This window comes from Eschrichtius robustus, chromosome 5, assembly GCF_028021215.1.
Source record: "Eschrichtius robustus isolate mEscRob2 chromosome 5, mEscRob2.pri, whole genome shotgun sequence".
Taxonomy (NCBI): domain Eukaryota; kingdom Metazoa; phylum Chordata; class Mammalia; order Artiodactyla; family Eschrichtiidae; genus Eschrichtius; species Eschrichtius robustus.
In genome coordinates, this window is record NC_090828.1 from 3,581,294 (window position 1) to 3,603,199 (window position 21,906).

The following is a 21,906-nucleotide window of genomic DNA, read 5'->3' on the forward strand; positions in this document are numbered from 1 at the left end:
ATCCAGATGGAAATGGGAGAAAAACAGAGAAAGACAGAGAGAGATGGATTCTCTTTCATACATGAGTATGCATTGGGAGCATTTAAAAATGGAAAGGATTTTCCTGATATGATATTTTTATGTTCCAAATCTGCTGTATCTAGAAAGTTATTTGTCATAAACCCAATGAAGGCTGTATCTTTATGTGATGGCAAAATGGCTTCCAAAGGAAGTCTGGATGGTGATGATGACTGCAGGTTACTAGGGTGATGAGATACAGACTCTTAGCTCTACCAGTGGCTGACATCACACAGATGGGTAGCAAGATCGATCCCGCTGAAACATAATCAAAATAGTTCTAAGGACCGTTTGTGCCGAAAATAATGTTCACATGACATGCTGTAGTCCCCTATGTCCGTGTTTTCTGTTGTCTGATCACAGCAGATTGGAAATCACTAACAGAGATCCTGACCCACAGACCGATAATGGACACTATTTTGGGTTCTAACCCATAAGCTCAAATTTAATGAAAAGAGAATCGAATTAGAGCATGTCTATGTGTCAGGTGGATAACCCATATCAGCCTTTGTCACTAGAGACAGATCAATTTTTAAGCAGAAGAACAACAGGACCATATTTTCCATAGTTCTGTTTGTAACAATTTGAAAACACTGTCTGTTCTCCTAGAGTGGTTGCCACCTGATATAAGAACAGGGCCCTCTGGGCTTTTCTTTGGCCTGCTTTGTTGAGGAAGCGTGATGTTAGGCTGGGCAGACCAATCTAGTTGTCCTAATCCTGTGCATAGATGAAAGAGGGCATTTGAAAGACACCTGGTGTGGGTTTTCTCTTCCCTTGCTGGTGCAGTGATCATCAGATGAATTTTGTGAACTCCCCTTACCAAAAGCTGGTGGTTCTGGGCTCAGGTCAGTTTGGTGCCTGTTGTGTTCTTGCCCCTCACTGTGTCCTAACTCACTTCCATTGTAGAGAGCAAGCGAGACATCCTGTTCCTCTTTGATGGCTCAGCCAATCTCGTGGGCCAGTTCCCTGCCGTCCGCGACTTCCTCTACAAGGTCATTGATGAGCTGGATGTGAAAACTGACAGGACCCGGATTGCGGTGGCTCAGTACAGCGACGATGTCAGGGTGGAGTCCCGTTTTGATGAGCACCAGAACAAGCCAGAGATCCTGAATCTCGTGAAGAGAATGAAGATCAAGACGGGCAAAGCCCTCAACCTGGGCTACGCCCTGGACTACGCGCAGAGGTACATCTTTGTGAAGTCCACTGGAAGCCGGGTCGAGGACGGAGTGCTTCAGTTCCTGGTGCTGCTGGTGGCGGGAAGGTCATCCGATCGTGTGGACAGGCCAGCTCTCAACCTGAAACAGACTGGGGTGGTGCCCTTCATCCTCCAGGCCAAGAACGCAGACCCTGCCGAGTTGGAGCAGATAGTACCATCCCCCGCCTTTATCCTGGCTGCGGAGTCACTTCCCAAGATTGGAGACCTTCAACCACAGATCGTAAACCTCTTAAAATCGGTGCAAAATGGGGCGCCAACACCAGGTAAGGCATAGAACTTCTGGTTGCTTCTGCAGCCCAACTGTCCCATGCTTGAGTTGATGGTAGGCCGCTGGCTCCCAGTCTCAGGGTAGAAGCCCTCCTTGGGTTTCCAAGAAAGATAGGTGATTTCTGCAGGAACAATGGAATATGACTTTTCTTTCCCCGAGATGACTCTCTAACTGCTCTCTAGGGCAAAACAGGAGAATCAGGGTGATTATTTTTAAGGACACTAGAATGTTTTGTAATAAGATACATTATAAAGATTTAGCTATAGCAGTGGTTAAAAATAATCCTTTTTTTTTAAAAAAAAACACAGTTTTTACTATATATATAATAAAAGCCATATAACACGGTTACATTAGAGCTAAAACGGTCTTCATCTTCATATATTTCCCCGATTTCTTATTTTAAGTGGGTATCACTGGTCATAATTCATTCTCTGCATTCATGAAAACCATAAAGCATGAAGAGAGGCAGGCACGTTCCCGTTATAAACGCTGCATTAAAGTTTTTCAGTACTAATCTTTGTTACCATGACTTCATGCTTAACCACTTTGCATTTGGTGATAAAACTGCAGCAATAAGAGTAATTAATTTCACATATAATCCCTTTGATTGAAAATAGAGAATATAGAGCTTATCTACATTGACTATTGAGCACGTTCGCTGTTGGTTTTGGGTTGTAACCTGGACATCTGGGTTACATTTTCCCCCATTGATCCGCTGTGACTTGCAGTACATCATTCGAAACCTCTCATCTATAAAGTGCTAATGGTTGTGCAGACTCCGCCGACCATGTCTCTCTCCCTGCCCCCAACATTTCTTCTTGAGTACAATGTTGAAAGTTAACAATACTGTTCAAACGTGGAAAAGTTCTAAAATAAAAGGGCTATCTGTATGTATTGGTGCATCAGTTTCCTAATCCTGCTTTAATAAATTATGATAAATTTAGTGGCTTAAAGCAAAATGAATTTACTATCTTAAGTTTTAGAGGTCAGAAATCCAAAACCTGTTTTACTGGGCTAAAATCAAGGCGTCAACATGCTTGCTTTCCTTCTGGAGGTTCTGGCCGATTACCCACTTCCTTATCTTTTCCAGTGTCTAGGGGCTGCCTGCATCCTTGGTCCATGGCCCCCTCCTCCATCTTCAAAGCCAGCAGATCTTCAAAGCAGATCTTCTCGTATCTCTGGCCTCTTGTTTCCATCCTTACCTCTTCTCCCTCTAACTCTAATCCTCTTATCTCCCTTTTATAAGGACACATGATTGATTACACTGGATCTACCTGGATAATCCAGGGCAATCTCCCCATCCCTCTAATCCTTAATTTAATCACACCTGCAGATTTTCTTCCATATAAATTCCAGGGGTTAGGAGTTGGATATCTTAGGAGTTATTCGGTCCACCACAAATTGGTATGAAATTATCCCTATTGTGTCCCGTGTGAGTCACAGAGGCTGTCTTCCTTCTAGTTTCAGGTGAAAAGGATGTGGTGTTTCTGATTGACGGCTCCGAGGGTGTCAGGAGCGGCTTCCCGCTGTTGAAAGAGTTTGTCCAGAGAGTGGTGGAGAGCCTGGACGTGGGTGCGGACCGGGTGCGCGTAGCTGTGGTGCAGTACAGCGACCGGACCAGGCCCGAGTTCTACCTGAATTCCTACATGGACCAGCAGAGCATCGTCGGTGCCATCCGCGGGATGACCCTGCTGGGCGGGCCAACCCCCAACACCGGGGCCGCCCTGGACTTTGTCCTGAGGAACATCCTGATTGGTTCCGCCGGGAGCCGCATAGCGGAAGGCGTCCCCCAGCTCCTGATCGTCCTCACGGCCGACAGGTCGGGGGATGATGTGAGCGGCCCCTCGGTGGTCCTGAAGAGGGGAGGGGCTGTGCCCATCGGCATCGGCATCGGGAACGCTGACATCACCGAGATGCAGACCATCTCCCTCATCCCGGACTTCGCAGTGGCCATTCCCACCTTCCGGCAGCTGGGGACCGTCCAACAGGTCATCTCCGACAGAGTGACCCAGCTCAGCCGCGAGGAGCTGGGCAGGTTGAGGGCATCTCTGGTCCCTGTAACGAGCCCGGGTAAGGAGCGGATTCTTTGGCTCTTCATTCCTTGAAATATCTGGGGCTACTTGTTTGGACTGTGGGTTACAAAGTATCCTCAGTTTTGTTTCCTCAGCTGTAGGGAGTGAAAACCAGAGTTAGGCGAAGAATCAGGAAACACGTGGGCTCGGTGCCAGAAATGGCTTGGGGAGATGCTAAGGTTCATGTTTTTGGCCAAATTCAAGTCTCAAAGATGGGCGTAGGCTTGGCTTTCAGCTCAGACCCCTAGTTCGGCATAAAGGCTCTGTATAGCTAACCGAAGAGACAGGCCGTCTAATTGATAGTTCCAGTTCAATGCCGGGTCCAGGCTTCCCCTGGTCGGTCGGTCCAGCTGGCAGCCTCCTGTGATCGAGGAGGGAGTTTGACCACAGGTGGTCTATCAAGCTGGAACACAGTCTCTGAAATATTGTTATTTCCAGAGCCAACGTGTGAAGATTGCTTTTGAATTTGCTTGGTGCAGAGAAGTAAGTGTCTTAACTGGCAGGAAGGCCACCTGGCTGTTATGACCTCGGCTTATTCTATTTCCTCCTTCCTGTTCCCCTTTCCTAGGCCTGATACAATGAACTGGAAAGTGGAGGGAACCTCACTTGCTCAGAAGGAAGGGGGCTCAGATAGACCCACCCTTCCAAAAATGCCCACAGAGGGCCTGCCCTCCCTGGACACTCGGGTGGGGAGGGCGCAGTGGTGAACAGGCACATGCATCCTCGCTCCTGTGTGGTTCACATTCTACAGAACCATCTGCATCAAGGCTTGGGGAGGGGAAAATAGGAAGGGCTGGTGGGGAAGGGGGAGGGAAGAGTAAAAGCAAGTGAGAGAAAAGTCGATGCAGGACACAGTGCTGTCTGGGCGGGTGAGGGAGGGAGGGTGAGTGGCACGGTGCTGCAGAGAGGGATTGCTTCCCCTCACTCATGTCCACGCAGAGTGCAGCACGCCCTGCAAGCCTTCCCTGGAATGTTCTAGAGGGCTTGCCATCAAATAAATTTGGGAAGGCAGTGGGATAAATGAAGTGAGGGTCTTTTTGGTTTTGGTTTTGCCCTAATTGATATGTTTTGTGTATCCCCAGTACAATAAGCGAACACAACATTTCCAAAACTTGTTTGGCTACAGGAGTCCTTTTTCTTTTCTTTTCTTTTTTTTAGTTTTTACTTTATACTGGAGTCTAGTTGATTTACAATGTTGTGTTTGTTTCAGGTGTGCAGCAAAGTGATTCAGTTATACATGTACATATATCTATTATTTTTAAAATTCTTTTCCCATTTAGGTTATTACAGAATATTGAGTAGAGTTCCCTGTGCTATACAGTAGGTCCTTGTTGGTTATCTATTTTAAATATAGTAGCGTGTCTATGTCAATCCCAAACTCCCAATTTATCCCCCCTCCATCTTTTTTTTTTTAACATCTTTATTGAAGTATAATTGCTTTACAATGGTGTGTTAGTTTCTGCTTTATAAGAAAGTGAATCAGTTATACATATACATATGTTCCCATGTCTCTTCCCTCTTGCATCTCCCTCCCTCCCACCCTCCCTATCCCACCCCTCTAGGTGGTCACAAAGCACCGAGCTGATCTCCCTGTGCTATGCGGCTGCTTCCCACTAGCTATCTATTTTACATTTGGTAGTGTATATATGTCCATTGCACTCTCTCACCCTGTCACATCTCACCCCTCCCCTTCCCCATATCCTCAAGTCCATTCTTTAGTAGGTCTGTGTCTTTATTCCCATCTTGCCACTAGGTTCTTCATGACCTTTTTTTTTTTTTTTTCCCTTAGATTCCATATATATGTGTTAGCATACTGTATTTGTTTTTCTCTTTCTGACTTGCTTCACTCTGTATGACAGACTCTAACTCCATCCACCTCATTACAAATACCTCCATTTCATTTCTTTTTATGGCTGAGTAATATTCCATTGTATATATGTGCCACATCTTCTTTATCCATTCATCCGATGATGGACACTTTGGTTGCTTCCATGTCCTGGTTATTGTAAATAGAGCTGCAATGAACATTTTGGTACATGACTCTTTTTGAATTATGGTTTTCTCAGGGTATATGCCCAGTAGTGGGATTGCTGGGTCGTATGGTAGTTCTATTTTTAGTTTTTTAAGGAACCTCCATACTGTTCTCCATAGTGGCTGTATCAATTTACATTCCCACCAACAGTGCAAGAGTGTTCCCTTTTCTCCACACCCTCTCCAGCATTTATTGTTTCTAGATTTTTTGATGATGGCCATTCTGACCGGAGTGAGATGATACCTCATTGCAGTTTTGATTTGCATTTCTCTCATGATTAAGGATGTTGAGCATTCTTTCATGTGTCTGTTGGCCATCTGTATATCTTCTTTGGAGAAATGTCTATTTAGGTCTTCTGCCCATTTTTGGATTGGGTTGTTTGTTTTTTTGTTATTGAGCTGCATGAGCTGCTTGTAAATCTTGGAGATTAATCCTTTGTCAGTCGCTTCATTTGCAAATATTTTCTCCCATTCTGAGGGTTGTCTTTTGGTCTTGTTTATGGTTTCCTTTGCTGTGCAAAAGCGTTTAAGTTTCATTAGGTCCCATTTGTTTATTTGTGTTTTTATTTCCATTTCTCTAGGAGCTGGGTCAAAAAGGATCTTGCTGTGATTTCTGTCATAGAGTGTTCTGCCTATGTTTTCCTCTAAGAGTTTGATAGTGTCTGGCTTTACACTTAGGTCTTTAATCCATTTTGAGTTTATTTTGGTGTATGGTGTCAGGGAGTGTTCTAATTTCATACTTTTACATGTACCTGTCCAATTTTCCCAGCACCACTTCTTGAAGAGACTGTCTTTTCTCCACTGTATATGCTTGCCTCCTTTATCAAAGATAAGGTGACCATATGTGCGTGGGTTTATCTCTGGGCTTTCTATCCTGTTCCATTGATCTATATTTCTGTTTTTGTGCCAGTACCAAACTGTCTTGATTACTGTAGCTTTGTAATATAGTCTGAAGTCAGGGAGCCTGATTCCTCCAGCTCCGTTTTTCGTTCTCAAGATTGCTTTGCCTATTCGGGGTCTTTCGTGTCTCCATACAAATTGTGAAATTTTTTGGTCTAGTTCTGTGAAAAATGCCTGTGGTAGTTTGATAGGGATTGCATTGAATCTGTAGATTGCTTTGGGTAGTAGAGTCATTTTCACAATGTTGATTCTTCCAAACCAAGAACATGGTATATCTCTCCATCTATTTGTATCATCTTTAATTTCTTTCATCAGTGTCCTATAATTTTCTGCATACAGGTCTTTTGTCTCCTCAGGTAGGTTTATTCCTAGATATTTTATTCTTTTTGTTGCAATTGTAAATGGGAGTGTTTTCTTAATTTCACTTCAGATTTTTCATCATTAGTATATAGGAATGCAAGAGATTTCTGTGCATTAATTTTGTATCCTGCTACTTTACCAAATTCATTGATTAGCTCTAGTAGTTTTCTGGTGGCAGTTTTAGGATTCTCTATGTATAGTACCATGTCATCTGCAAACAGTGACAGCTTTACTTCTTCTTTTCCGATTTGGATTCCTTTTATTTCTTTTTCTTCTCTGATTGCTGTGGCTAACACTTCCAAAACTATGTTGAATAATAGTGGTGAGAGTGGGCAACCTTGTCCTGTTCCTGATCTTAGTGGAAATGGTTTCAGTTTTTCACCATTGAGGACAATGTTGGCTGTGGGTTTGTCATATACGGCCTTTATTATGTTGAGGAAAGTTCCCTCTGTGCCTACTTTCTGCAGGGCTTTTATCATAAATGGGTGTTGAATTTTGTCGAAAGCTTTCTCTGCATCTATTGAGATGATCATATGGTTTTTCTCCTTCAATTTGTTAATATGATGTATCACGTTGATTGATTTGTGTATATTGAAGAATCCTTGCATTCCTGGAATAAACCCCACTTGATCATGGTGTATAATCCTTTTAATGTGCTGTTGGATTCTGTTTGCTAGTATTTTGTTGAGGATTTTTGCATCTATGTTCATCAGTGATATTGGCCTGTAGTTTTCTTTCTTTGTGACATCTTTGTCTGGTTTTGGTATCAGGGCGATGGTGGCCTCGTAGGATGAGTTGGGGAGTGTTCCTCCCTCTGCAATATTTTGGAAGAGTTTGAGAAGGATAGGTGTTAGCTCTTCTCTAAATGTTTGATAGAATTCGCCAGTGAAGCCATCTGGTCCTGGGCTTTTGTTTGTTGGAAGATTTTTAATCACAGTTTCAATTTCAGTGCTTGTGATTGGTCTGTTCATATTTTCTATTTCTTCCTGGTTCAGTCTCGGTAGGTTGTGCATTTCTAAGAATCTGTCCATTTCTTCCAAGTTGTCCATTTTATTGGCATAGAGTTGCTTGTAGTAATCTCTCATGATCGTTTGCATTTCTGCAGTGTCAGTGGTTACTTCTCCTTTTTCATTTCTAATTCTATTGATTTGAGTCTTCTCCCTTTTTCTCTTGATGAGTCTGGCTAATGGTTTATCAATTTTGTTTATCTTCTCGAAGAACCAGCTTTTAGTTTCATTGATTTTTGCTATTGTTTCCTTCATTTCTTTTTCATTTATTTCTGATCTGATCTTTATGATTTCTTTCCTTCTGCTAGCTTTGGGGTTTTTTTGTTCTTCTTTCTCTAATTGCTTCAGGTGCAAGGTTAGGTTGTTTATTCGAGATGTTTCCTGTTTCTTGATGTAGGATTGTATTGCTATAAACTTCCCTCTTAGAACTGCTTTTGCTGCATCCCATAGGTTTTGGGTCGTCGTGTCTCCATTGTCATTTGTTTCTAGGTATTTTTTGATTTTCCCTTTGATTTCTTCAGTGGTCACTTCGTTATTAAGTAGTGCATTGTGTAGCCTCCATGTGTTTGTATTTTTTACAGATCTTTTCCTGTAATTGGTATCTAGTCTCATAGCGTTGTGGTCGGAAAAGATACTTGATACGATTTCAATTTTCTTAAATTTACCAAGGCTTGATTTGTGACCCAAGATATGATCTATCCTGGAGAATGTTCCATGAGCACTTGAGAAAAATGTGTATTCTGTTGTTTTTGGGTGGAATGTCCTATAAATATCAATTAAGTCCATCTTGTTTAATGTATCATTTAAAGCTTGTGTTTCCTTATTTATTTTCATTTTGGATGATCTGTCCATTGGTGAAAGTGGGGTGTTAAAGTCCCCTACTATGATTGTGTTGCTGTCGATTTCCCCTTTTATGGCTGTTAGTATTTGCCTTACGTATTGAGGTGCTCCTATGTTGGGTGCATAAATATTTACAATTGTTATAGCTTCCTCTTGGATCGATCCCTTGATCATTATATAGTGTCCTTCTTTGTCTCTTGTAATAGTCTTTATTTTAAAGTCTATTTTGTCTGATATGAGAATTGCTACTCCAGCCTTCTTTTGATTTCCCTTTGCATGGAATATCTTTTTCCATCCCCTCACTTTCAGTCTGTATGTGTCTCTAGGTCTGAAGTGGGTCTCTCGTAGACAGCATATATATGGGTCTTGTTTTTGTATCCATTCAGCCAGTCTGTGTCTTTTGGTGGGAGCATTTAATCCATTTACATTTAAGGTAATTATTGATATGTATGTTCCTATTCCCATTTTCTTAAATGTTTTGGGTTTGTTATTGTAGGTGTTTTCCTTCTCTTGTGTTTTTTGCCTAGAGAAGTTCCTTTAGCATTTGTTGTAAAGCTGGTTTGGTGGTGCTGAACTCTCTCAGCTTTTGCTAGTCTGTAAAGGTTTTAATTTCTCCATCAAATCTGAATGAGATCCTTGCTGGGTAGAGTAACCTTGGTTGTAGGTTTTTCTCCTTCATGACTTTAAGTATATCCTGCCACTCCCTTCTGGCTTGCAGAGTTTCTGCTGAAAGATCAGCTGTTAACCTTATGGGGATTCCCTTGTGTGTTATTTGTTGTTTTTCCCTTGCTGCTTTTAATATGTTTTCTTTATATTTAATTTTTGATAGTTTGATTAATATGTGTCTTGGCGTGTTTATCCTTGGATTTATCCTGTATGGGACTCTCTGTGCTTCCAGGACTTGATTAACTATTTCCTTTCCCATATTAGGGAAGTTTTCAACTATAATCTCTTCAAATATTTTCTCAGTCCCTTTCTTTTTCTCTTCTTCCTCTGGGACCCCTATAATTCGAATGTTGGTGCGTTTAATGTTGTCCCAGAGGTCTCTGAGACTGTCCTCAATTCTTTTCATTCTTTTTTCTTTTTTCTGCTCTGCAGTAGTTATTTCCACTATTTTATCTTCCAGGTCACTTATCCGTTCTTCTGCCTCAGTTATTCTGCTATTGATCCCGTCTAGGGTATTTTTAATTTCATTTATTGTGTTTTTCATTGTTGCTTGGTTCCTCTTTAGTTCTTCTACATCCTTGTTAAATGTGTCTTGAATTTTGTCTATTCTATTTCCAAGATTTTGGATCATCTTTACTATCATTATTCTGAATTCTTTTTCAGGTAGACTGCCTATTTCCTCTTCATTTGTTAGGTCTGGTGTGTTTTGACCCTGCTCCTTCACCTGCTGTGTGTTTTTTTGTCTTCTCATTTTGCTTATCTTACTGTGTTTGGGGTCTCCTTTTCACAGGCTGCAGGTTCGTAGTTCCCGTTGTTTTTGGTATCTGTCCCCAGTGGCTAAGGTTGGTTCAGTGGGTTGTGTAGGCTTCCTGGTGGAGGGGACTAGTGCCTGTGTTCTGGTGGATGAGGTTGGATCTTGTCTTTCTGGTGGGCACGTCCACGTCTGGTGGTGTGTTTTGGGGTGTCTGTGGCCTTATTATGATTTTAGGCAGCCTCTCTTCTAATGGATGGGGCTGTGTTCCTGTCTTGCTAGTTGTTTGGCATAGGGTGTCCAGCACTGTAGCTTGCTGGTCGTTGAGTGAAGCTGGGTCTTGATGTTGAGATGGAGACCTCTGAGAGATTTTCGCCGTTTGGTATTATGTGGAGCTGGGAGGTCTCTTGTGGACCAGTGTCCTGAAGTTGCCTCTCCCACCTCAGAGGCACAGCCCTGATGCCTGGCTGGAGCACCAAGAGCCTTTCATCCACACGGCTCAGAATATAAGGGAGAAAAAAATAGAAAGAAAGAAAGAAAGAGGATAAAATAAAATAAAATAAAGCTATTACAATAAAAAATAAGAAAAAAAATCATTAAGAGTAAATGTATTCAGAAAAATTTTTTTTTAATTTTTAAAAATAGATTTATTAATTTTTTATAATAAAAAATAAGAAAAACAATTATTAAGAAAAAAATTTATTAAGAAAAAAATTTTAATTTTTTAAAATAAAAAATATGAAAAAACTTATTAAAAAAATTTTTTTAATTTCTAAAAATAGAAAATAAGGAAAAAATTATTAAGAAAACATTTATTAGGAAAAAAAAATTTTTTTTAAGTAAAAAAAAAAACAAAAAAAAAACGGACGGCCCTAACCCTAGGACTAATGGCGAAAGCAAAGCTATACAGACAAAATCTCACCGAGAAGCATACACATATACACTCACAAAAAAAGGAAAAGGGGAAAAATTAATATATCCTGCTCCCAAAGTCCACCTCTTGAATTTGGGATGATTCGTTGTCTATTCAGGTATTCAACAGATGCAGGCACATCAAGTTGCTTGTGGAGCTGTAATCCGCTGCTCCTGAGGCTGCTGGGAGAGATTCCCCCTTCTCTTCTCTGTTCGCACAGCTCCCGGGGTTCAGCTTTGGATTTGGCCCCGCCTCTGCGTGTAGGTCGCCTGAGGGCGTCTGTTCCCCGCCCAGACAGGACGGGGTTAAAGGAGCAGCTGCTTCGGGGGCTCTGGCTCACTCAGGCCAGGGGGAGGGAGCGGTACGGAGGAGGCGGGGCGAGCCTGCGGCGGCAGAGGCGTCGTGACGTTGCAGCAGCCCGAGGCGCGCCGAGCGTTCTCCCGGGGAAGTTGTCCCCGGATCACGGGAGACTGGCCGTGGCGGGCTGCACCGGCTCCCGGGAGGGGCGGTGTGGAGAGTGACCTGTGCTCGCCCACAGGCTTCTCGGTGGCGGCAGCAGCAGCCTTAGCGTCTCATGCCCGTCTCTGGGGTCCACGCTGACCGCCGCGGCTCGCGCCTGTCTCTGGAGCTCGTTTAGGCGGCGCTCTGAATCCCCTCTCCTCGCGCGCCAGGAAACAAAGAGGCAAGAAAAAGTCTCTTGCCTCTTCGGCAGCTCCAGACCTTTTCCCGGACTCCCTCCCGGCTAGCTGTGGTGCGCTAACCCCTTCAGGCTGTGTTCACGCCGCCAGCCCCAGTCCTCTCCCTGCGATCCGACTGCAACCCGAGCCTCGGCTCCCAGCCCCGCCCGCCCCGGCGGGGGAGCAGACAAGCCTCTCGGTCTGGTGAGTGCTGCTCGGCACCGAGCCTCCGTGCGGGAACCTCTCCGCTTTGCCCTCCGCACCCCTGTGGCTGCGCTCTCCTCCGTGGCTCCGAAGCTTCCCCCTCCGCCACCCACAGTCTCCGCCCGCGAAGGGGCTCCTAGTGTGTGGACACCTTTCCTCCTTCACGGCTCCCTCCCACTGGTGCGGGTCCCGTCCCTATTCTTTTGTCTCTGTTATTTCTTTTTTCTTTTGCCCTACCCAAGTACGTGGGGATTTTCTTGCCTTTTGGGAGGTCTGACATCTTCTGCCAGCGTTCAGTGGGTGTTCTGTAGGAGCAGTTCCACGTGTAGATGTATTTCTACTGTATCTGTGGGAAGGAAGGTGATCTCCGCGTCTTACTCTTCCGCCATCTTGCCCCTCTCATCCCCTCCATCTTTTTTACGGTGCATTGGTACTCCCAAGAAGGCACTTTGGAAATGCTGTCATCGTGTGTGTGCAGCTTAGTTATACACAAGCCTATGTTTCTACAACAGTACGACTCCTGGTCCATTGGCTCTCCCACTCTTCAAGATGACTGTTTTCTACCTTCTCCTTCTCCTGCTTCTTCTACACTTCTCCTCCCTCAGCTTACTCTGAGCTGGTGATCTTGATTCCCATTTCACTGAGAAAATATAAGTAAATCGAAAAAGAACTTCCAGAAGCCATACTCAGTCTGTCCCAGCATCAGTGTCCATGTCTCGGCTTCCCTCCCGTTACTTGGATGAAGTGTCCCTGCTTCCCTGGGCAGCCTCACTGCTTCCCTACTCAAGGGTGTCACCTGCAACTCTCCTTCTCTCTCCTGCATCATCAGTTCTCTGACGTACTGGGTGATTCCTTTCACGATACAAACGCAATGCTTTTTCTTTTCTCGTAAAAAACTCTCCCTGGATGCCCTGCTCCCCCCTGCAGGAGTGCTCCAGGCTCCTTTATAAAGTGTTGCTGTCTACAGTTCTTCTCTGAACACACCCTAACCTGTTGTTTGCTCTCCCTGCTCCACAGAAAGTGCTCTGGTCAAGGTCCCTCCATCTGGCAAATCCCAGTAGTCAGTTGTCGGGCACTGTCCCACTTGACCTATGAGTGTCATCTGTCACAGGTTCGATCCCCTCCTTCCCGAAACCCCATCCCCACTCGGTCTAGACCTGGCTCCTGTGTGTCTAGGTTCTTCCTCCTGCTGACTTACTTTTCCTTGCCCTTTGCTGGTTCCTCCTCTTCTCTCTGACTTGTAACCACTGAAATGCCCAGGACTCTCACCTGGGACTGGTATTCTAACTCAAATAGTCTGAATTAGGATACCTTACCGGTCAGGTGGCAATTCTGTGACAAATTGGGAGGCTGTTCATTAACACTAAGAATTTGGTGTCCATGAAGCTGAAGCCCTATGATAACATCTGATTCACAGGTGTCGGCGGCAAGAGGGATGTGGTCTTTCTCATCGATGGGTCCCAAAGCGCCAGCCCCGAGTTTCAGTACATCCGTACCCTCATCGAGAGGCTGGTTGACTACCTGGATGTGGGCTTCGACATGACCCGGGTGGCGGTCATCCAGTTCAGCGAGGACCCCAGGGTGGAGTTCCTGCTGAACGCCCACTCCAGCAAGGACGAGGTACAGAACGCGGTGAGGCGGCTGCGGCCCAAAGGCGGGAGGCAGATCAACATTGGGGGCGCCCTGGAGTACGTGTCAAGGAATATCTTCAAGAGGCCTCTGGGGAGCCGGATTGAAGAGGGTGTCCCTCAGTTCTTGGTCCTCATTTCTTCCGGGAAGTCTGATGATGAGGTAGATGAATCGGCAGCAGAGCTCAAGCAGTTTGGCGTGGCGCCACTTATAATCGCAAGGAGCGCAGACCAGGAGCAGTTGGTGAAGATCTCCCTGAGCCCTGAATACGTGTTCTCAGTGAGCACCTTCCGGGAGCTGCCCAGCCTGGAGCAGAAACTGCTGACACCCATCACAACCCTAACCTCCGAGCAGGTTCAGCAGCTCCTGGCCAGCACGCGCTACCCTCCTCCAGGTAAGACTGGGCGTTTCTTGTTCTTTGTTGTGTCTTCTCAAAAAAATATAAAAAATGACAGGCTCTAAGGCCATGGTGCTCACAGGTAAAATTAAAATAATGGGACACCTGAGATTGAACAAGTTGGGTCTATTGCTTGTGGCAGGGAGGAAGGACACACACGCTGGTGAACCACAGGGCATCTCAGCCAGAGGGTGTTAGGAAGGGCTTATGATAGGATTTGAACTCATCATAGATGATTTTGTGGAAGGCTTGAGGAAATGGGACTTTGCCCCGGATTGAATGCTGTCGAGAAGGAGTAATTTTATGATTGGATATCTTACCAAATCTCACGGCTAAAGCTGAAATTGATACAGAAGCAGTGGTCACGCCTATGATCCAGGATGAGGAGTGTCTGGTGATTTTTGTTTTCTTCTTGTCAGTGTTCAGATAAGATCAGGGCATGGCTGTCTCTGATACTGATGTTCTGTGAAATCTTTTATGTGCCACTGGAGAATCCAAGTCCTGGCTATGTGTGCCTGGCCAGCTTTTCTCTTTCTCAAGATAAATGGTTCAATTCCATGACCTGCTCAGCTTTTGCTGTGCTATGTTTCCACTATAAGTAGCCAGTGATTTATGAGGCAAATGTTGAATTTGTTGAGAGGCAAGATATGAGCTATTTAATAAATGGCATCCAAGAAGTACCTAGAATTCTAATTAATAGGAAGCCATGGTTCATCTTTCCTAGGACTTTTGATTAACTTTATAGTTAAAAATGGATTCATGCAAAGAAAATAGGGGCATAATAGTGAAAATAAAAACTTTGTATAGATGCTAGAGATATGTGAGAAAGAGAAATACTATGAATCAAACACCAGGAACGATGGTGTGGCCTGCTGGAGCGAGTTGGGATTCGCCGGGCTGTCACTAGCTAAGTGGTGGCCTTGGATGAAGTGAGGGCCTTTGTCCTCAGCTATCTCTCTTTTCTTGCACAACAAAGATGTTGATCCTGGTGATCTCAATCCCTTCTGGTAGTAACAGTTCACGATTCATAGATTTTGGTAACCCAGGATTCGTTTCTAAGTGCTGTTTATATTTTTGAAATGAGTTGTAACCCAGACCCCAAAGCCAAAATTAAAATCGAATAAACTCAGAAAGAGAAAGTTTTGGAGAACTTAAAATATTTCAAGAAGCAGAAATTGTTTTGATGCAAAAGGCCCAATTTGTAATGATTGATTTAAAAAAGCCCAAGAGATAAACACATGCACATTGGCTTATAATTTTCATGTTAATTGATGTTATGGTGCAACATAGAGCAAAATTCAGAAACGAAACCAGATGCGTGCCAGTCTTGTACTGAGTTTTCTTTTTTCCTTTTCATCCACAGCCGTGGAGAGTGATGCTGCAGACATCGTCTTCCTAATCGACAGCTCTGACAGCGTGAAGCCGGACGGCATTGCACACATCCGGGACTTTGTTAGCAGGATTGTGCGGAGACTTAACATTGGCCCTAATAAAGTGAGAATTGGGGTCGTGCAGTTCAGCAATGATGTCTTCCCAGAGTTTTACCTGAAGACCTATAAATCCCAGGCCAGTGTGCTGGATGCCATACGTCGCCTGAGGTTCAAAGGGGGGTCTCCGCTGAACACTGGCAAAGCTCTGGAATTCGTGGCAAGGAATTTCTTTGTCAAGTCTGCCGGGAGCCGGATAGAAGACGGGGTGCCCCAACACCTGGTTCTGTTTCTGGGTGGCAAATCCCAGGACGATGTTACCAGGTATTCCCAGGTGATAAGCTCCTCGGGGATTGTGAGTTTAGGGATAGGAGACCGAAACATTGACAGAATGGAGCTGCAGACCATCACCAACGACTCCAGACTAGTCTTCACGGTTCGGGAGTTCAGAGAGCTCCCCAACATAGAAGAAAGGGTCATGAACTCCTTTGGACCCTCCAAGGTCACCCCTGCACCTCCGGGAGTGGACACGCCCTCTCCCTCACGGCCAGGTATGAGCTGTGGGACCCATGACTACAGAGCGGGACACCAATTATTTTTTTTTTTAATTGAAAAAGAGCAATTAGCATTCATTTTAATAGTTTTCTTCTCTCAGGGTTGTGGCTGCCATACGATTAGAAACTAAATATGGGAAAAATAATTCAGTTGAAATTGTAGGAGGAATAGAAGGAAACGCGTCTCAGAAAGCATATGGTCATTGATTCTTCCATGAGTTTCCATGAGGCTAATCGTAGCCCCATTGAAAGGTTCTATAAAAGTGCATTGAGGGTTAGCCACAGACTCATTGGCTCTCAGAATAAAATGGCATCTTTGAAGTTGTTCAATCCACACCCCTCCGAACATGACTGGAAGTCAGCCTCTCTCCTAGGTGGGGTCATGGTCCAGTCAACCCTCTTTCTTTGGACTGGTATTGCTGGGAATTTAGAGCTGTCCGCCTGTAGCTTTGACCTCATGCTCCTGGGTCTGACCTTTGGGGCTGCCAAGAGCGAACTGAGTCCCTCCACCAGTCCACGTCTTTCTTAGCTCCTACCCCAGGTGATAGCCCCTCAGACATCTGGAGCAAATGATTAGGGTTGGTTTTCCATCGGGCATCTGCACTCCACTTAGCTCTTTCACGTCTTCCTTCTGTGCTGGTGGTGGAACATCTCACACTGCTCCGGATTCCCCTTCTCTCTGCTCCAGTCTTGATCCCTTGATTGGAATTAGGGAATTATCTCCAACGTCATTGAGTTTCACAGGCTCCAACAAAGCTCTTGGCATGCTGGCTGGTGATCCTCCAAAGGTGCACAGAGTCTGCTTCCCATTTTCCAATCTGTTTCTCCCAGCCCTCCCTTTCCCCGCCTCTAGCACACCTCCCCCAACTCCTTCCAGACACTATCATTTATTTTTGACCAGGAGGAAAGTGTGTAGTGGCATTTCCTAAAACCCCTGATATCACGGACTGTTGAATCCATGGCATAATCTCATTTTGCACGGGACAACTGGGACTCAGTTCCGCTGAGTTTTCACATCTCCTTTCCTTTTGTTTAGGTGATTTATCATTTATCACCTAAACATGTTTTGAGGACTGTGAATTCAGGAACTCTAGAGGCATGGAATAGAGCCCAAGGTGTCCACTGTGAATGAATTACAGGAATGCCTTATTTTAATCATTTTACATTTTGTGTTTTTGTCCTGGATATAAAACCCAAATTTCTCCTTTTTGTTTTCATTGTAATCATCTTTAGAGAAAAAGAAAGCAGACATCGTGTTCCTGTTGGATGGTTCCATCAATTTCCAGAGGGACAGTTTCCAGGAAGTGCTCCGTTTCGTGTCTGAAATTGTGGACACGGTTTATGAAGGGGGAGATTCCATCCAAGTGGGGCTGGTCCAGTACAACTCTGACCCCACTGACGAATTCTTCCTGAAGGACTTTTCCACCAAGGAGCAGATTATCGATGCCATCAACAAGGTGGTCTACAAAGGGGGGAGGCACGCAAACACCAAGGTGGGCCTGGAGCACCTGCGGCTGAATCACTTCGTGCCAGAGGCAGGCAGCCGCCTGGATCAGAGAGTCCCGCAGATCGCCTTTGTGATCACCGGAGGAAGGTCGGTGGAGGATGCCCAGGACGCGAGCCTGGCACTCACCCAGAGAGGCGTCAAAGTGTTCGCGGTGGGCGTGAGGAACATCGACTCAGAGGAGGTTGGGAAGGTCGCGTCCAACAGTGCCACGGCGTTCCGAGTGGGGAACGTCCAGGAGCTGTCGGAATTGAGCGAGCAGGTTTTGGAAACTCTGCATGACGCGATGCATGAAACCTTATGTCCTGGTGTGCCTGATGTTTCCAAAGGTAATGCCCTTTAGGTGCATATTTTCAACCATGTCCTGTCGATGTTGGTGAGTTACCTGGTTACCCAGATCCCCAGCGCTGGCCTCTGGGCTCCTATAGCAACCGGTGTGTCAGGCATTGACTGACATCCACGTGGGTTGGGTCCTTGTTGTCACCTACCACTGTGATCGGATGTGGTTCCAGGATAGGAGTGGATGTCTCTCTTTTCTTGCTCTTACCACATTTACTCCCCACCCCCTACTCTTTAATCCCCTAAATAATTCAGACTGATTGATGCCTGTTTCTGTTTGTAGGTTTATTAGATCAGTTATTTGAGATCAGAGTGTTTGCATTCTCAAGTGTGTTTAGTCTAAAGCACAAACTCGGGATGCATTTAGATAGACACTGACTGTATACCATGCCAAAGTTGATGAATATCAGCAAAGCAAACATACTGAATGGCCAACAATTTTGGCTCCTAAGAGTCAGCATGAGTTTTCCCAGTGAGAGAGGCAGATGTAATTGCTTCTCAGCGCTCATACACAGAAGGTCCCATTTTGCACTTGAGTGTGGTGTCCTGGTCCACGTCCCGAGCTGTGCCTGTAGGTTGAACACATCTCGGCAGCTCGACTTCGAGCTCATGGCCTGCTTTTCCCTTTACAGTCTGTAACCTGGATGTGATTCTGGGCTTTGATGGTTCAAGAGATCAGAACGTATTTGTGGCTCAGAGGGGCTTTGAGTCCAAGATGGACACCATCCTGAATAGAATCAGCCAGATGCAAAGAATCAGCTGCAGCGGCAGCCAGCTGCCCACGGTGCGGGTGTCCGTGGTGGCCAACACGCCCTCAGGCCCCGTGGAGGCCTTTGACTTCGCTGAGTACCAGCCAGAGCTGTTTGAGAAGTTCCAGAACATGCGCACCGAGCACCCCTACGTCCTCACTGCGGACACGCTGAAGCTCTACCAGAACAAGTTCCGGCAGGCCTCACCAGACAGTGTGAAGGTGAGGACGGCTGCCTCGTTTCCGCTTCCTGTGCCATCTCTGGGTTTTACTGGGCAGGGGCAAACCTTGATGCCTGGAAGCCCCCTCCCCAAACTGTTCTCCTATAGATGCTCTTCATGTTTGATGGGGTTGGTGGTGCCTATATGTAAGAGTCCTTTATTATCAACTGGGCTGAAATGGGATATCGTCTTCTAGTTTTACTAAAGCTCTAAAAAAAATCTTGGAAATCAGTAATTAAGCCTGAATGCATTGAATTTGTGAGTAATTCATGTTTAATCATAGTCCTGCCCATTAAATGCATTATGTTCTCTATTTGTATTTACTTTTATCTCTCTCTTTCTCTGTATTGGTTCATACACACACACACACACACACACACACACACACAATCAGTTTGCTAGGGCTGCCATAACAAAGTTCCACAGGTTGGGTGGCTTAAACAACAGGATTTATTCTCTCACAGTCCTGGAGGCTGGAAGTCTGAGATCAGAGCGACGTCAGGGTTGTTTTTTTGGAGGTCTCTCAACTTGGCTTGGAAATGGCGTCTTCTCCTTCTCTCTCCATGTGGTTTTCCCTCTGTGTGTGTCTGTGTCCTAATCACCTCATCTTAGAAGGACACCAGTCGTACTGGATGAGGACCCACTCTAATGACCTCAGTTAACTTAATTGCCTCTTTAAAAGTCCTATTGCCAAACATGGTCACACTCTGAGGCACTGAGGGTTAGGACTTCAAAATATGAATTTTGGAGCCTACAGCACGGGCACACAAACACACACGCACGCATGCACACGCACACGCATACGCATGATTTCTAGAAACCACGTCCCCTAATTAAGAGAATAAGATAAACTTCTTATTTCTATTGTTGATTGTGCTTTTCAATAAATCAAGTCCTACCCTATACCCATTTATTTTATACCTCATTTATTGCACAGTATCAAGGAACTATGAACATGGGGTGATTGTTTCTCAACCTTGGCCCCCAGTTTCCTCTGTTGTAAGGTGGAGGCTTTGGACTGGCTAATCCTCCTCTCAAGGGTCTGTGATGTTTCTTTTACTTTTGGCTGGCGCTTGATGTATCTTTTATCTTCAGGTGGTCATTCATTTTACTGATGGGGTGGATGGAGATCTGGCTGATTTACAAAGAGCGTCGGAGGAACTCCGACAAGAAGGTGGGTTCTGGGGCTTTCTATGGGAGAAGTAAACCTGGGGGAGGCAGGCGCACTGCTGGGCTGGAGAGAAACTACTCCGCTAAGGGACCCTCTGGGAGAGCGGCTTCTCTTGGAGGATACCTCATCCCAGCATTTTGGTCCTCTGTCGCCTGCCTGGGGCTACAGGATGGGGCAGCAAGGATCCCATACTTAACACAGACAGCTCTATTACCAAGTCCTGGCACAGACCCCATGGGGTCTCAGGCTCATTCCTGTGGTAGAACATCTAGAAAGCATGATGCTTTTGTAAAAGAATGTGAAGTTTTGATTCATTGGGCTGTATTATATAAACTAGGAATTAATTTTATAGCAAAAAATCTTGCTGTATTTTCCGTTTGCAGTTATCACAGCTCAAAAATACTCTAACGTTAAGAAAAGATACACTTTCACATAAAATTTGGAAAGCATACTTTCCAAATTTAAGGTGACTGGTTTGCAAGGATACCTGTTATCAGATGTACTATTTGACTGTTCAACTGCTTTGGAATTTGGTAGCACTGGCTATCAAAAAAGTGGATGCCAACACTAGAGGTTTAAGAAGAATTTGTTGAAGCATAATTTATCATAGGAATGTTCTATTTATTAGCTTGCTTTTCCAGAGCAATGGAGATGAGACCTGCTATCAGCTGATTTTGGAGATGTGGGATTTCAATTCTTCCTACAGGATACCTGTGTTAAGTAAGACCAGAGCTCGAGAATTTATGTATGAATAAACTTCATGGTGTCGTTTCCCAGAGTTACATTAATCCATTTACTTACTGACAGGTCAGAAACAATTGCTCATAGGAGTCCAGAGTTCCAGTATTCCAACTCTTCGGAGCAGCTAATTAGTGTGATTCAGCATGTTTCAGTTAAAGGCCAAATTTTATACTGAAGTTTTCTTTAAAAAATAAAAGAGAGTCAGGAGGAAAAGTGCTGTGGCTCTTGAATGCCTAAGTGAGGCTTCTTAAGTGTACCTGTGCCCCCAGGCGTCCGAGCTCTGATCTTGGTGGGCCTTGAACCTGTCGCCAACTTGGAGCAGCTGATGCAACTGGAGTTTGGGCGAGGATTCATGTACAACCGGCCCCTGAGACTGAACTTGCTGGACCTAGACTACGAACTAGCGGAGCAACTTGTGAGTGTTTTATGTATCTACACACAAACTGGTTTAGATAGCACAATATTGGGCATCTCAGGATAACGCAGTCTGCTCTCACCAGGCAAATGGAGGAGAGACCGCTGGGTAGGCAATTTAATTCATGTAATTTACTTGGGACCTACTTTGTTGCCATAACATGAGTCATGGAAATGGAGCTATCTGAGAACTGGAAAGACGGCCACCTGGGAATGGGTGTCGAGGTAGCTGTCGCCTTAGAGTTTCCTCTGCTCCCTTTAATGAGACTTCTTTTCATTTATAAGATTGTCGAGAAGCCATAACATTGAGATTGACCCTTCCCTCTGTAAACAGGAAACAGGGAAAACAAGAATATGCAGGAAACGAAAGACTATTTCTGGGTGGAAACGGGCTTCCATTGCTTTCTCTTCTAGTTTCCTTTGGAGCAAATGAGGGCGCCCCATGAGGCTTCCTAATCCTCTTGGGTTCAGCCTCTCAGCAGGTGGGGTTAACGCCTGGGTTTGGAGGTGAGGCTGGGGGCTTTTGGGACATGAGGGGGCTGAGCGTTCAACTCAGAGGTGCTTTGGCGGAGGCAGCGGTGCCCTATGGGACGAGCTGACTCCCTCCTGCCCTCCGACCTTCTTCCCAGGGCTGCAATTCGGATTTTTTTATTGAGTGGAAGGAAGTTCAGTTAATTGACAAACCTAGGACATGGGAGAAAGTGAAAACTCTAGGAAATTCACAGCAAGAAAAGGCATTGACCATCATGAGTTTAGCAGGTGGAAATGTACTTTGGGTGTGCGCTTTCCTGTATAAGGC

At 45.0% G+C, this 21,906-nt stretch overlaps 1 protein-coding gene across 2 annotated transcripts in view; it reads left to right on the forward strand.

Annotated features, from left to right (window-relative positions):
- COL6A3 (collagen type VI alpha 3 chain) overlaps positions 1-21,906 on the forward strand; it is a 77,343-nt gene that overhangs the window by 15,154 nt on the left and 40,283 nt on the right. For both annotated transcript variants that reach the window (XM_068544172.1, XM_068544174.1), the window contains 8 exons: positions 964-1,536; positions 3,003-3,611; positions 13,380-13,985; positions 15,352-15,966; positions 17,203-17,802; positions 18,445-18,782; positions 19,877-19,955; positions 20,963-21,108. In XM_068544172.1, coding sequence (XP_068400273.1) covers positions 964-1,536; positions 3,003-3,611; positions 13,380-13,985; positions 15,352-15,966; positions 17,203-17,802; positions 18,445-18,782; positions 19,877-19,955; positions 20,963-21,108 — 3,566 coding nt within the window. The remainder of the gene's footprint in view (positions 1-963; positions 1,537-3,002; positions 3,612-13,379; positions 13,986-15,351; positions 15,967-17,202; positions 17,803-18,444; positions 18,783-19,876; positions 19,956-20,962; positions 21,109-21,906) is intronic.